Source organism: Hypanus sabinus, chromosome 21, assembly GCF_030144855.1.
Source record: "Hypanus sabinus isolate sHypSab1 chromosome 21, sHypSab1.hap1, whole genome shotgun sequence".
In the NCBI taxonomy this organism is placed as follows: domain Eukaryota; kingdom Metazoa; phylum Chordata; class Chondrichthyes; order Myliobatiformes; family Dasyatidae; genus Hypanus; species Hypanus sabinus.
The window spans coordinates 8,910,890-8,927,426 of record NC_082726.1 but is presented as its reverse complement, the minus strand read 5'-3'; the positions used below and the strand labels follow the sequence as shown (position 1 = coordinate 8,927,426).

The following is a 16,537-nucleotide window of genomic DNA, read 5'->3' as shown; positions in this document are numbered from 1 at the left end:
TCTACTCTGATGACTGCAGATAACCCATTCCTAGTTAATGAGACACATTACTGAGACACACACCGCTTTGAATGTCATTGCTGGGAGGACACTCAAATACCGTGGCCCATGGTTGATTGTTAAAAAGTCTTTCAAGACATCAAACAAACTTACTGCCCTTCAAAAGGATTTATTTGTGTTTCCTCTTGATTAAACAACCAGAGTAGAATAAATAAGCAGCTGAAGACCGCTGCAGGCTTTCTCTTTAAATTACTTTAAACTAAGTCTGACCTACAAGTGGATTAAACAAAGTGGCACTGCTGTACTGTCAAAAGCTCAGCAGAAAATCTATTGATTAGCAATTTTAGTGTTGGAATCTGACATTTTTATTTATAAATTCTGCAAAACTTTACTCAAATTCTAGGGACAGTTGACTGATCTAGTAAGCAGGTCAGTTTCAAGTACTCACAGTGATCCTGAGAGAGATTCCATGCGGGGACTGTTTTTACTGTGACATGTGTAACATGTGACAATACCATAAGCTGCAGATGATGACCCAGCTAAAATATGGCAGCTGCTTAACATAAAACTATAACAAGACTTTAACACTGACAATTTTTACAGTGCAAGCGTTCCTAGATAATCTAAGACTAACATTATGTTCCCTAGAGTAGGGCAGAGGACTGCAACAGAAAAAGAGACCCTCACAAACCATCACGTATACCAAACTATCAAGCAGCCTAATTTAACTAATCCTACTTTAAGTTGCCCCTATTGTTAGGTGAATGGAAGAATCTTGGGAAGACTAATGACCAATTAACCTATTAACCCACATCTTCAGGATGTGCAAAGAAAGATCACATTCATGGGGAGAACATGCAAACTCCACACTGAAAATCAGGATGGAACGCAGGTCATTGGAACGGTAATGTAGAGTTCTGGCTGCTCTATTCAATACTGACTTCAATTAGATTTCAAAAGCACAACTGTCATAGAAAGGGACTCAAACACGAGGAAATCTGCAGATGCTGGAAATTCAAGCAACACACACAAAATGCTGGTGGAACACAGTAGGCCAGGCAGCATCTATAGGAAGAAGTACAGTCAATGTTTCGGGCTGAGATCCTTCATCAGGACTAACTGAAAGAAAAGATAGTAAGAGATATGAAAGTGGGGAGGGGGGAATCCGAAATGATACGAGAACACAGGAGGGGGAGGGATAAAGCTAAGAGTAGGAAGTTGATTGGCAAAAGGGATACATAGTTGGAGAAGGGAGAGGATCACGAGACGGGAGGCCTAGGGAGAAAGAAAGGGGGAGGGGAGCACCAGAGGGAGAAGGAGAACAGGCAAGCAGTGATTGTGAGAGGGGCAGAGAAAGAGAGAGAGAAAAAAGGGGATAATAAATAAAGGATGGGGTAAGAAGGGGAGGAGGGGCATTAACAGAAGTTAGAGAAATCATCTGTTAATGCCCCTCCTCCCCTTCTTACCCCATCCCTTTATTTATTATTCCTCTCCCTTTTCTTTTACTTCTCTTTGCCCCCTCACAATCACTCCATGCCTGTTCTCCATCTCCCTCTGGTGTTCCCCTCCCCCTTTCTTTCTCCCTGGGCCTCCCGTCCCATGATCCTTTCCCTTCTCCAGCTTTGCCATTTGCCAATCAACTTTCCTGCTCTTGGCTTCATCCCTCCCCCTCCTGTCTTCTCCTATCATTTCAGATTCCCCTCCCCTTCCCATATCTCTTACTATCTTTTCTTTCAGTTAGTCCTGACAAAGGGTCTCGGCCCGAAATGTCGACTGTACTTCTTCCTATAGATGCTGCTTGGTCTGCTGCGTTCCACCGGCATTTTGTGATAGAAAGGGACTGCTATGTAGATAAATTTTACTTGGGATGCTGAACCCAAATGATGTACCTGGAGTGGCAGAGAGTGCCTCCGCGATAACCCCTTCAAATGTTTACGAATAACACACTCCATTGCAGTGTATTTATTAATCTGTCCCCTGATCACCACTGTCACATTCTGAAGAACCCATTTATTGAGAAACAGTGCGGAACAGGCCCTCCTGGCCCTTTAAGCTGTGCAGCCCAGCATCTCCCAATTTTAACCCTAGCTTAATCATGGGTCAATTTACAAAGACCAATTAACCTACTAACCCATACCGTGGGAGGAAACCAGCACACCCGGAGAAAACCCATGAATTCCATGGGAAAGATATACAGTACAAACTCCTTACAGATATAAAGGGAGCCATTGCTAACTTTTGGGTAAAATGAGCAAATACATGCATTATGTCAATTTAATCTTCCACAAACTAGGATGTTGGTATAGGGTTCACTCAGACCCAGTCTTCATTATGGCACTTGCAGAGAACCAGCTGCTGTGGTAACCAGACAAGAGGTCCTGTAGATGCTGGAAATCCAGAGCAACACACACAAAATGCTGGAGGAACTCAGCAGATCAAGCAGCATCTGTGGAAATGAATAAACAGTTGATGTTTCGGGCTGAGACCCTTCATCAGTACTGGAAGGAAAGCAGGAAGATGCTAGAATAAGAAAGATGAGGAGAGGGGAAGTAGGACAAGCTAGAAGGTAATTAGTGAAGCCAGGTAGGTGGGGGAGGGGGAATGAAATAAGAAGCTGGGAGGTGATAAGTGGAAAAGGCAAAGGGCTGGAGAAGAAGGAATCTGATAGGAGAAGAGAGTGGATCATGGAAGAAAAGGAAGGAGGCACTAGAGGGAGGTGATAGGCAGATGAGGAGAAGTTAGAGGTCCAAGTGGGGAAAATGAAGAAGAGGGTAATGGGAGAAGAAAATTCTACTGCAAATGGAGAATCAATGTACACGCCATCAGGTTGGAGGCTACCTAGATGGAATGAGATGTTGCTCCTCCAACCTGAGAGTGGCTTCATAGTGGCAAAAGAGGATGCTATCAACCAACATGTCAGAATAGGAATGGGGATAGGAATTGAAATGGTTGGCCACTGGGAAATTCAGCTTTTTGTATATAGAGTTGAGGAGTTCAGCCACAGATTTGCCTTCCATATTCCCAACTATAACTGGTGATGGTGGGATCTCTGATCAGCAGTTGGCTCATTACAATGTTTAGATTAAACAGTTTTCTTGCAGTTCTGATCTTTACATTTAGAACATTAAGAGTTTAAGGAGAACCTCTGTTGTCAGTTTGAAGAATTAAAAATTGTTGGAATCTGGTAGTGCATCTTAAAAATACTTCGTGGAATCAGCAAGTTTTGAATAGAAAATACTCAAAAAGTACACAAAAATTTCAGAAGTCTGGGTAATTGCAGTTTCTTTATGTCAAAATGCCATGTGTAATAGTTTTAGATATTTTATTGGTTGGATTGGCACTTTACATCTTTACAATGTGCCTTAATGTTCTAACAAATACATATAACGGTCCCCTTAAATGTATCTGTATCTTATGAGGGGTGATTGATAAGCTTATGTCCTAAGGTAAAAGGAGATGAGTTATACAGCTCTCGTTGCATGCACATGCAGTTCAACTCTTTGAGTGATTATGCAAAAAGTTTGAAGTTAAAAACTCAACTCCTTCTTCCTTAGGTCAGGAACTTATCAATCACCCCGATGAGTTATTAACTGATGACTAGGTGAGAGTAAGCGTTCGGCACAGACGAGAAGGGCTGAGATGGCCTGCTTCCGTGCTGTAATTGTTATATGGTTATAAAGGAATACAGAATACAAGACACGTATTATAAGTCAAAAAAGAACCAAATACATTGTACTAAAAATACAGTTACAATCACAAAACCCTGTATTCATAAAAATTAAAATCAAATCATATTAAAATATAATAATTTTGTTATACAGAAACAATCTAAACCCACTACCAAAGTCACAGCTGTTAGGAAAAGCAAGAAAAGGGGGGTGGGGGAACCCTCATCATATAATAAAATATATTAGCCACCATCTGTACTTTCACAACTATTCAAAAGTTTTGAAAATAACTCAAAAATGGTCCCCATAATGCATAAAAGTCTTGACTAGATTCAAAAACTGAACATCGGATCTTCTCTAAATATAAGCATGACATAACATCCTATAACCTGTAATGACGTACTTCGAGACACCCATAAAACCCTTTGCTGCAGTCAAAGGACAGCGGTGACTATATCACGTCCATTCAGGAGAGCAACAACCACGTCATCAAGAATAATCAGCTTCCTTTGGTGTTACTGCTTCGTATCTTCTATCCAGCATTAGGGTAAAAAAATACGGTCAGCCAAATTATGCCGCGTGGAAAGAAAAGGGGGACATTATGGTCAAGAGGCGATGCCAAACATTGTCAGGAACAAGAATCGGATGAGGCCAAGGCCACATGACTCCAGGACAAAAAAGTTGAGAGAAGAAGAGACAGAGGAGGAGAGGCATGCACATCTTCAGAATGACAACAGGCACAGGAGGAGGAGAGAGGTAGAGACAAAAGAGTTGAGAAATGCACGTCTCCAAGATCAGAGACAAAGAACAAACAGCAGAGATGAAGAGAGGCACAAGGGTGGCAGATCAACCAGAAATTTTGCCATCAGAAGTGCCCTTTGTTAAACAAGGAGGACCTATATTTGCCTATATGATGACTTTCTTCTTTAATAAACTGGTTTTTCTTCTTCAATTTCTAAAGCAAAGCAATACCAATAGCATTCAGGAAAATTTAATGTTCATTCTGGTCACATCAGACTGCACTACCTTTCTCTCAAACGGTGCCCCAACGGGTCACCCCGTTGTCTAGTACATCAATAAATTTTAAAAGCTGAGAACTTGAGTTGTAAAATCAGTTCAGTATTGAGGTAAATTAAGTTATCCATGCTGGCTCCAAAACATCAGGGAGGACACTTCTGCCCCTCTTCAAAACATTGCCTCCTGGTCATTTGACTTCCCCTGATGAGAACTTTGGCCTAATGTACTCAGGACTTTGTCAGGTTAAGCAGCATTTGTGGAGGCAAAACTCAGCACCTGATGCAGGATCTGAACATGAAATATTTAATATCCCCTGCCTCCAAAGGTGCTGCCTGACCCATTGAGTTCCCCCAGTAGTTTGTCTATTTTTTTGTTCCAGATTCCAGCATCTGCAGTCGCTGCCGCTTTTGAAAAGTGGCACGTATGTTAGTGTGAAACAATCTCATTATTCTGGAAGTATCTGCTGAATTTTGTGCTTATATCTCTGACACATGAATATTGTCACCTTCTGCTTTGGATATGATGCTAAAAGTATTTCATTAGTTTAAGTAGATTTTTAAAAATATATTAAACTAATATATTTTATGAATCCCCAACAAGGACAAACGGGACTAGCCACGTGAGCACAATTGCAAGTTGTGCCAAAGGGTCAGTTTCTGTAATGTATTGCTTTCTCCTCTTCTCTGGGCCCCTGCCCCAACAGACATTGGAATTTGAAAATGAAGGAACAGCTGTAACATAGGTTAAACTTTATTCTCCTTACTCCAAAATATCAGAGTTGTGAAGCTGTATGCAACTTTCAAGTGCAGGTTATTTTCTTCTCCCTCTTTCTTTGAAAAACCAAGGTCATGGTCCTTAATACAGTGGAATACCATGGTTTTTTTACTGAATCTTCCTTTCATTACTGAGGTGGTAACAGGAACAAAAGTTTAGTACTCACACAAAATGCTGGAGGAACTCAGCTGGCCAGGCAGCATCTATGGAAAAGCATAGTTGATGTTTCAGGCCAAAACCCTTCAGCAGGACTGGAGGGGAAAAAAAGGCTGAGTCCTGCTGAAGAGCCTCTGCCCGAAATATCAACTGTACTCATTTCCATAGATGCTGCCTGGCCTGTTGAGTTCCTCCATCATTTTGTGTACATTCCTTGGATTTCCAGAATCTGTACATTTTCTTGTTTGTGATCAGAAGTTTAATATATATTAATTCTGTAAGTACAGCAAACGACAGACGTTGAGAGGTTAATGAAAACAAATTTGTATTAGGACATCAATATTGGTTTATTGTCTTGCTACTGTAAATCTTGGGGCAGCTTTCTTTACATTAAGGGAACAGGATTACAAAATATGTGCCACATTCAGGGTTGAGACAGTTTTTTCTAGTTATGTTGTCTTTCACTGCAAGGTCTTCTTAAAAATAAATTACACCACTTAAGGAAAGCAAAGACTGTCCATTCGATTACAGTGTTCAATACTGATTAACAGTAATGTAGAAAGACAATGTGGCAATCCAAAGATTGAAAGTACATATACAGTATACGACTCTGAGATTTGTCTTCCTGAAGACAGCCACGACAAATCTCACAAATGGCAAAAAAAGCATGCAAATAACAGCGTATTAAACATCAAACTGCAGAGCCCTTGAAACAGTCTAGGAATGTTCACAAAATGCTGGTGGAACACAGCAGGCCAGGCAGCATCTATAAGGAGAAGCACTGTCGACGTTTCGGGCCGAGATGTCGACAGCGCTTCTCCTTATAGATGCTGCCTGGCTTGCTGCATTCCACCAGTATTTTGTGGGTGTTGTTTGAATTTCCAGCATCTGCAGATTTCCTCGTGTTTGCTCTAGGAATGTTCAGTTCAGTTCAATTTTACACTGTGCTGCTCATTGACTGCACCCGTAGAGCCAGTCCACCGCGACCAAAAATCACACACAAAAAAAGGGAGTAACCAGAAACACATTTAACACAAAATGCAAATAGAAATGGAATGATATCAAATTTTGGATTGGTGGGAGAGGGGAAAAAAAAAGGGAATTTTTTTTAAATGGTGGTATTATGTAAAAGAGGAAGATGCTAGAAATCTAAAAAGCAGAAAACATAGCGCAGAAAACAGTTTTGATATTTTATGATGTAAATGTCATTGGTAGTTACCAAAATACAGTGCAAAACTTGCTTTGCATACCATCCATACATATTAATTTGTTGCAACAGGGCATTGAGGAAAGTCAAGATAAAACAATAACCAATTGTTAGAGTTCTGGGAGTGCTGGGGACAGTATACTAAGGCTCCAGATAACATTTAGTTCATGCTATACCTGTCTGGAATGTTTCCTGGGATAGTCTAGGACAGGGGTCGGCAACCCGCGGCTCCAGAGCCGCATACGACTCTTTCATCTCTGTGCTGCGGCTCCCCGTGGTTTGTTAGTTTTTGAAATGTAATTCGAAATTTGAAGATTATGGTGATCTTGTACAATCTGAAAACTTTGTGGCGACCCCATTTCCTGGCACATCCGAACCGGCTCACAATTAGCCACCATTCCGGCTAAGGGAGATGGCCTACGGGGGTTTGTGAGTCCGTGTCTTTTGGAGCATCCGCGCCCACAGGGGGGGCGGGTTGAGGGAGGCTTAAAAGCAAGGCTGTTTAGCTCGAATAAAGTTATCTTTGACTGCAGTGTCGTTATTTTAGCGCTGCGTGTAGCACACCGCTACGTGTTTTTTATCGCTATTAATATACGTCACCACTGCCAATGCCTGACACCCGCCAGTGCGCGATTTATTTTAATTTTTCGATCCAAGGTAGGCTAACTATGGAGTAACCTTCAACCCAACGTCTTTTTGTCGGAGTTCAAAATGTTTTTGTTGCATGCAGAAATGTAATTTCGTTTTCTCTGCAGGAGTTCAACAATTTCATAAATGCAACACATTATAGTTTGTTTATACATAGCATAAAGGCAAAAAAAAATGTATGCAGTGTTATTTCATTTTAAATGTCAAACGGGTTTTGTGGCTCCCAGTGTTTTCTTTTCTGTGGGAAATGGGTCCATATGGCTCTTTCAGTGGTAAAGGTTGCTGACCCCTGTTCTAGGAGAAGCTTTACTCGATCACTTATACAGCGGATTCCAGTTAATTGGGTCATCGGTTAATCAGGAAAGCATCTTATTCGGAAAACTATCGAGAAAATAGCCAGGATTCCTTTCATTTATTTGGGATACTGTACCACTTCATTGGAACAGAAGACTGTTGTTGAACAGTTTCTAACTAGAGACAGTTGCACGCATGTCATGTAGCCATCAGACACTACACTGTGCTTAGAGCAAATCGTGTGTTTGTGTTCAAAAAGCAGTGATTTTTGTCACTGATAGTTGGTAAGTAATAAACAGTAAGACAATTCAGAACTGTTTTGTTCATTGCGGTTTCAAGCATTCAGGCTTGGAGATGCCAGAAACAGCCAGGAGTGAAAATAAAATTATTTCACTACTTCAACAATTTTTTAAAAAATGAACTTGAAGGTATCAACAATCATATTGAATGTTGCATTAAAATGAAGATTTGGAGGGTGCAATCATCAAAAGCACTGTTTGAAGGCAGTCCACTGTCTATGTTAGGTGCCTGCACTGATTTTATTCACTTACAGTCAAAAGAACACATCAGCGGACACGGAGTTAATTCCTCTATCAATAACAATTAGTGTCTAATACAGCCATTCTCTACGAGGGCCCTGGCACATTTCAAGGGAGCCACCGTCTGAAAACTGTGAGAAGGGGAGCCCCAAGTGTATATGGGGGCCCTGGTAACTGAACCGATGAAATACCCAAGCAGCAACCTTCATTGGAGTCAATAGTTTCCCTCCTATTTATAACATCTTTCCAACACACCGTTTGGATTTGGTGCACCTGGTAACACTGTGGGGAAAAAGCCCAAAGATTGTTTATTGCCTTTCCCTCAACGTATTTGGTTGAGAGCAGATTCTACAAGGTAGCTTCCTTGACAAAATCCAGGAACCGAATTGATATCGCAACAAGAGGTGACTTCTGACTGTCATTGTCTAATTTGGAGCCCAATACCATGAAACTTGCAGAAAAGCACCAAGCCCAAGGATCGCGTTAAACTGTATGTTTAATTTCATAGAGTCTTTTTTTTTAAAGTTTTGTCCAGTACGTCGGAATGTTCCAAGTTTTCTTGGTGTTCAATAATAAATGATTTTCTGTCTATCTGCTCGTGCTGTATCCCTGTTTTAAAGGAAACTGAGAGGAGCTCCTAAAGAGGCCGTGACCAAAAAACGGTTGAGAATCACTGGTCTAATACACAGTTTTATAGTGCAGTACTGTAGTAACATTGGTAGTGTTCTAATTTATTCTGCATTTCATTTAAATACAAATTACCATTTAACTGAATAAAGAAATATGTCTTTTTTATTCCTTTTAACTATTTCCATGAAATTTCAGTTAATTGGGGCGGCCAATTAATTGGGCCAAAATTTAATTAATTGGAATCTACTGTGAGAACTCTTAGATACACTAGAGGGAGCTTTACTCTTCATCAGAAAACCAAGCCTCTGCAGGAACTCAACAGTTTTTAATTCTCTGGTCACTTCACTCTTTATGTTTTAAGAATACAGCATGCACTGGGACTTCTTGGGTATTAATGTGACCCAACGTGTAAAATATCTCATTTTTATTTCAATTTGGTGAGTATGAAAAAAATTCAAAGGACCATTAGACTTAAATTAATTCACAGTCGTAAAATGCAATACATGAATATACAAATATTCCCTGCAGCTGGATACTCCCAGTTAGAGTCTTGTAATCATGTTTCAAGGGGCTTGCTTTAGGATACTAAATCATGCAGTTATAAATCTAATAAAGCTGAAATTCCAGCTGTGCATTAAAATTGAAATGCTTTTGGGCCAGAAATATGTTACTAAATAAGACATTGTACCCAACTCTTAATTTCTGTCCAATTATGAAACACTTTAATTATCTACAATATTAAAACTTGAAAAAAAAAGACAAGGCAATTTCAATGAGGTGCTGGTTATAAAATGACCTGAATACATAAAAATTCAGCTTCACTCATCCCAACACAGAACTTCTCCCACAATCCATGTACTCACTTTTAAGAAGTCTGAAACTCAAGTTCTCAATATTTATTGTTTATTTATTATTTTGTATTAGTACAGTTTGCCGTCTTTACACATTGGTTGCTTGTGTGGTCTTTGATTCTATTGCGATGCTTTGTATTTACTGAGAATGCGATAAGAAAAATGAATCTGTATTGTATATGGTGACACGCATATACTTTAATAAATTTATTTTGAACTTTGTTTAGTATCAATATAAAAATCATACCAACTCTCCCTAAACAACTTGCTTATTTTTGTCCATGCTGAGCTATAGGGGTTAACTGATAGATAATGGAACACTTCCACTTTCAGCCACTGCAGGCTGAATGTCACCCAATTTAAATACACAGGTTACACATAATACATGCTATATATTTTCAGCCTCCATTGGTTGGAGTTGATCATGGATGTTGCGACCTGTCTACGTTGTTGGCGCAGCACCCACAGTCAATACGCAAACCTGTACACAAACCAGACAGTACGATCCAAAGAGTAAGCTGTTGCACTTGCAGCAGGTTCCCCCTCTCCATGCAACTAATGAATCCAAAGTAACGGTACAGACTGATACAGTTTGGCATCAGTAGCATCACAGGATTTGCCAGTCAGCATTGAACTCAATGTAGGGACTTAGGGACTATATAAACCCCAGCTTGGGGTTTACTCCCGAAATGGTCCCCGTGAGTGGGTATAGCCTCAAGGCAGCAGAGATTTGAGAACAGAGTTTTCTTTCTAGATGAGATGCCAATCATGGCTGTCTGCTCTATGTGACAAGCTATATGTACTTTAACATATTTCAGCTCAAGAATTGTCCATGAGCAGAGTATTAAGGTAGGGCTATATAAAGGCACTATATTACACCTCAATGATGAAATCAAACTTTGCCCAAAGACAACTCTGTACCTTTCATATCTACAGGTTATCAAAAAAGGTGTTGTAGAGACACCAGTCAATGTGCTTACAGTGTGGTCAGTAAACACTTTTGCTCAAGAACAGCAAAGCCTATAAAAAGTGGTGGATACAGCCCAGTCCATCACAGGAAAACCCCTACTCACCATTGAGCATATCTACAAGGAGCAGTACTATAAGACAGCAGCATCCAGTATCAAGGAATCCCACATCCTGGCCATCCTCTCTTCTCACAGGTTCAGGAACAGTTATTACCATTCAACTGTCAGGCTCCTGAACCAGCGTGGATAACCTCACTCACCTCAGCTCTGGATTAATTCCACAACCTATGGATTCATGGCCTCATTTTCAAGGACTCAACAATTCACGTTCAGTATTATTTACTTTTTTTTGAGTTTGCACTGAATGTCTTCTTTTGCATAATAGTGTTGATCAGTCTCTGAGTGTAGATTCTACAGTGTCAAACCAGGGGGTATAACTTCATAACTTCACTCGCCCCATCACTGAACTGTTTCCACAACCTATGGTCTCCCTTTCAAGGACTCTTCATTTTATGTTTGACATGTATTATTGATTTATTTGTTCTCTTTTGCAGATTGGTTGTCCACCTTTTGAGTAGGCCCACATGAAAATGAAACTGAGGGCTGTACATGTTGATGTAATGTACTTTGATAATAAACTTACTTTGAACTTTGAAATGCCTGCAAGAAAATGACTCTCAGGGTAGTATACGGGGATGTACACGTAGTTTGAAAATAAATTTATTTTGTATTATCTATTGATTTCTTCACATTATCATATAAAGGAAAGGACATTACACTAAACAACCGAAATTCAGAAGATTCTTCATAAATTTGTTGTCAGACAATTCTACTGTCCAAAAATCAAGATCCATGAGGTGCAACTGATATTCCCTGATCAGTAAACTCTGCCCTTGCTGAGCAGTGGGTCGTGAGATTATGCATAATAATCTATATTGTGCTCATCTCGGGCCCACCACCAGGCAACAGCAGTGAATTCTGTTCAAATCTACTACCATTCCCTTTGCAATCAAGACTTCAGGGTGTACCCAGAGCAACAATCCCCACTATTCTGTATACATCAGAGACATAAGCAACCACCTTGAAGCACCGGGGAGAAGTGCCACTTTTTCTGAGAATTCCTCCAAATACATTGGCAAGATTGGTAAAACACCATCTCCAAGACAAACAATGATGTCCAGGTCACACTCAACCAGCTCTGGAGGGCAACCACCCCTGCATCTGACAAACTCCCAAAGCTGAAGTTCCACCTTGGCACACCATTCCCAAAAGAACTGAGAAAACACCAAGGATAGATATCCTCAAACCATTCTTGGAAAAAAAACAGCATCCTCAAATTATGAAAGCCATAGCCCAAAATAACAGCTGAAGATGGTAAAGACAAAATGGGTAGGCACTGAACATTTCAGGTCTTTCCACATCAAGGTAAATCATAAACAGGGGAGAGCGTACAGAACAATCTGCTGCAAATGTCCCATCAAACTCCACCCAATAGTGTCTCTGGATCCCACACTGGACTCATTTGCCACTTCAGAACCCACGGAACTGCAGCAAAATCAAGTCATCCTCTACCCCAAGAAATTGCCTAAAGGTAAGATAAACGACATAATCACAACTATATGAATGAATGTGATAACAAAGCATTGTGCAAATCAAGATCTGCAACCAGTTGTGCATCTATTGAATTTTTATTAAAGTTTTAAATGACATAACGGATCTGCCCAAACTTCTAAGAAATTAGAGGTGGTGCTGTAAAGCACTTATGTGCTTGACCCAGGGCAAATCCACTGAAATCATAATGCCAAGGAGTTTAAAGTTACTGACCCTCTCCACCTCTGATCCCTTGAAGAGGACCTACTTCCTCCTGTAGTTGATAATAAGCTTTGGTCTTACTGACATTGGGTAAATGGTTCGTTGTGTGACACCATTCAGCCAGAATTTTTAAATCTCCCTCCTATACTTTTGTTAGCAAAATATAGAAGCTTAAAAATTTAAGCTCTCATCAACACATTCAAAATGATTCAACTATTTCCCTCACAATGCAGTGAGCTTAGCCTTGTTTTCAGGAGCCAAGCTGAAGTTTGCGATGCTCACTTCCTGTTTATGATTATGCTGGCAAAGCAAAAGATTCTCAAAAAAACACAGCCTAAAAAAACCAGTGGCATGAAACTTCACAAACACCTGTCACAGTCATACAGCTCAGAATAAACTATCATTTCAAAAAAAAAAGGAAACTGGCAGCTCTGTAAAGATAACTGTTGAAGCAAATATGAAACTAGTTTGCAGAGCCACAATTATTTCACTTGCTTCAAGCCAATACAAATAGGAAGAAAAATAATATCCAATGTCATTTAACTCACCATCAGGCTAAAATACTCAGAATGCAAGACCCTGGTGACAAGGAGGCACCAAACATATTAGCATTCACATCCTCAAATCTGAAGGCTGGCATGCACCATTTTGGATGCACATTTGTAAAGCAAACAATAATCAAAAACTCCCCCCACCCTTTACATTCTCTTTTCACCCTACCGCAAGCACCCCTCCCCACTGGACAGTAGATACAAAAGCCCAAAGGCACGTACCACCAAGCTCAAGGACAGCATCTATCCCACTGTTACGGGACTATGAAACAGTCCCTTAATACCATAAGATGGACTCTTGGCCTCACAATCTAACTCGCTGTAACCTTGGACTGTACAGTCTGCCTGCACTTTCTCTGTAGCTGTAATACTTTATACTGCACTGTTATTATTCTCCCTTATACTACCTCTGGACTGATGTAATAGAATGATCTGTACAGATTACATGCAAAACAAAGTTTTTCACTGTACCTCAGTACATATGACAGGAATAACCCCATTTACCAATCTAATAAGCCGCCACCAAATGGTACGTGAGGTCACCATTCTTTGGCACCAATTTACAACACCTATTCGTCTCCTAATTACAAGTTAAGGCATAAACTGTCAGCTTTAAGAAATAAAAATGATACATGGTTAAAAACAATGTTAACTCGACCTTAGAAAATGATTTATTCCAAAATTTCGCTCAAAGGCATTAAAAGAGCACACTGAACGCACTCACAGCTGTTTAAAGACTAAACACTCACTTCACAGACGAGGTGCTTCATCTCTGAGCTAAGTTGTCCTCACTCCCTGCAGCCTCCATGTTGCCGCCTTCACACGGCATTTAGGCCCCGGTTAGAAACGCCCCTAACAACCTGCCAGCCAATACCGGAAGTCGCCTGCCCAATGATTGACACCTTAACCTCGCGGCGCCCAACAGTCCGGAGGCGGGGCTGACACGCAAGCAGCCAATTCGAGCAGACTACCGGAAAACAGCGCCAGTCGGCCGGTTAGTGGCATGGAGCCATTATTACAACCACTTACCTAATTGACACCATCCCAAACTCAGTAATGGACACTATCCCATCCTTCCTTTAGTCCATACCAGCGGTCACCATCGCCTCCACCCAATATTTCCAATCCAACAGTCACCATCCCATCCCATCCACCCACTAGTCCAAACCAATAGTCACCATCCCCTCCACTCACTAGTTCAAACCAATGGTCACCATCCCCTTCACCTACTAGTCCAAACCAATTGTCACCATCCCATCCACCTACTAGTCTAAACCAATGGCCACCATCCCATCCACCTACTAGTCCAGACCAATAGTCACCATCCCCTCCACTCACTAGTTCAAACCAATGGTCACCATCCCCTTCACCTACTAGTCCAAACCAATTGTCACCATCCCATCCACCTACTAGTCTAAACCAATGGCCACCATCCCATCCACCTACTAGTCCAGACCAATAGTCACCATCCCCTCCACTCACTAGTTCAAACCAATGGTCACCATCCCCTTCACCTACTAGTCCAAACCAATTGTCACCATCCCATCCACCTACTAGTCTAAACCAATGGCCACCATCCCATCCACCTACTAGTCCAGACCAATAGTCACCATCCCCTCCACTCACTAGTTCAAACCAATGGTCACCATCCCCTTCACCTACTAGTCCAAACCAATTGTCACCATCCCATCCACCTACTAGTCTAAACCAATGGCCACCATCCCATCCACCTACTAGTCCAGACCAATAGTCACCATCCCCTCCACTCACTAGTTCAAACCAATGGTCACCATCCCCTTCACCTACTAGTCCAAACCAATTGTCACCATCCCATCCACCTACTAGTCTAAACCAATGGCCACCATCCCATCCACCTACTAGTCCAGACCAATAGTCACCATCCCCTCCACTCACTAGTTCAAACCAATGGTCACCATCCCCTTCACCTACTAGTCCAAACCAATTGTCACCATCCCATCCACCTACTAGTCTAAACCAATGGCCACCATCCCATCCACCTACTAGTCCAGACCAATAGTCACCATCCCCTCCACTCACTAGTTCAAACCAATGGTCACCATCCCCTTCACCTACTAGTCCAAACCAATGGTCACCATCCCCTCCACCCACTGATACAAACCAATAGTCACCATTCCCTCCACCCACTAGTCCAAACCAATAGTCACCATCCCCTCCACTCACTAGTCCAAATCAATGGTCACAATCCCCTCCTCTCACTGATACAAACCAATGGTCACCATACCCTTCACCCACTGATACAAACAAATGGTCACCATTCCCTAAACTCACTGGTCCAAACCAATTGTCACCATCCCATCCACCCACTAGTCCAAGCCAATGGTCACCATTCCCTTCACCTACTAGTCCAAACCAATGGTCACCATCCCCTCCTCCCACTAGTCTAAATCAATGGTTACCATCCCATCCACCCACTAGTCCAAATCAATGGTCACAATCCCCTCCACCCACTGATACAAACAAATGGTCACCATTCCCTAAACTCACTGGTCCAAACCAATTGTCACCATCCCATCCACCCACTAGTCCAAACCAATAGTCACCATCCCATCCACCCACTAGTCCAAACCAATAGTCACCATCCCCTCCACCCACTGATACAAACCAATGGTCACCATTCCCTCCACCCACTGATACAAACCAATGGTCACCATCCCCTCCTCTCACTGATACAAGCCAATGGTCACCATTCCCTCCACCCACTAGTCCAAGCCAATGGTCACCATTCCCTCCACCCACTAGTCCAAACCAATGGTCACCATCCCATCCACCCACTAGTCCAAACCAATGGTCACCATCCCCTCCACCCACTAGTCCAGACTAATAGTCACCATCGCATCCATCCACTTATGCAAACCAATGGTCACCATTCCCTCCACCTACTAGTCCAAACCAATGGGTCACCATCCCCTTCACCTACTAGTCCACACTAATGGTCAACATCCCATCCACTCACTGAAGAGGAAAAGAAATACAAGCTGGAAGCTGCTATGTGAGGCCAGGTGAAGGGGAAGGTAAGTGGGTGGGAAGGATGGTGGGGTCTGTAGTGAGAATCAGAAGAGCTAAGGGCTGAAGATTCTAATAGGAGGGAAATGGACCCTGGAAGAAAGAGAAGGAGGAGGGGCACCAGAGGGTGTTGATGGGCATCTCAGAGAGGAGCCAGAATAGGGAATGGAAGAAGAGAGAAGGGGTAGAGAGAAGAAATTAGCAGAAGTTAGAGAAATCAATGTTCATTCCGTCAGGTTGGAGGCTACCCAGACAGAATATGAGGTGTTGCTCCTCCAACCTGAGAGTGGCTCATCGTGGTAGAATATGAGTGAATATGAATAGAATACCAACATGTCAGAATGGGAATAGGGAATGGAATTAAAATGGATGGCCAC

The 16,537-nt window shown here is 41.7% G+C and overlaps 1 protein-coding gene across 11 annotated transcripts in view; it reads right to left on the bottom strand.

The window, feature by feature from the left end:
• Positions 1-13,980, bottom strand: part of ppip5k1a (diphosphoinositol pentakisphosphate kinase 1a) — a 254,160-nt gene extending 240,180 nt beyond the window's left edge. For 10 of the 11 annotated variants that reach the window (XR_009507178.1, XM_059945943.1, XM_059945945.1 and 7 more), the window contains exon 1: positions 13,865-13,953. Coding sequence is in view for 1 of the 11 variants with exons in the window: in XM_059945947.1 (XP_059801930.1) it covers positions 13,865-13,885 (21 nt within the window). In the remaining 10 variants the exon portion in view is untranslated. Of the gene's footprint in view, positions 1-13,864 lie in introns of all 11 variants that reach the window. The other variant, XM_059945947.1, reaches the window with a different exon arrangement.
• Positions 13,981-16,537: the final 2,557 nt, after the last annotated feature.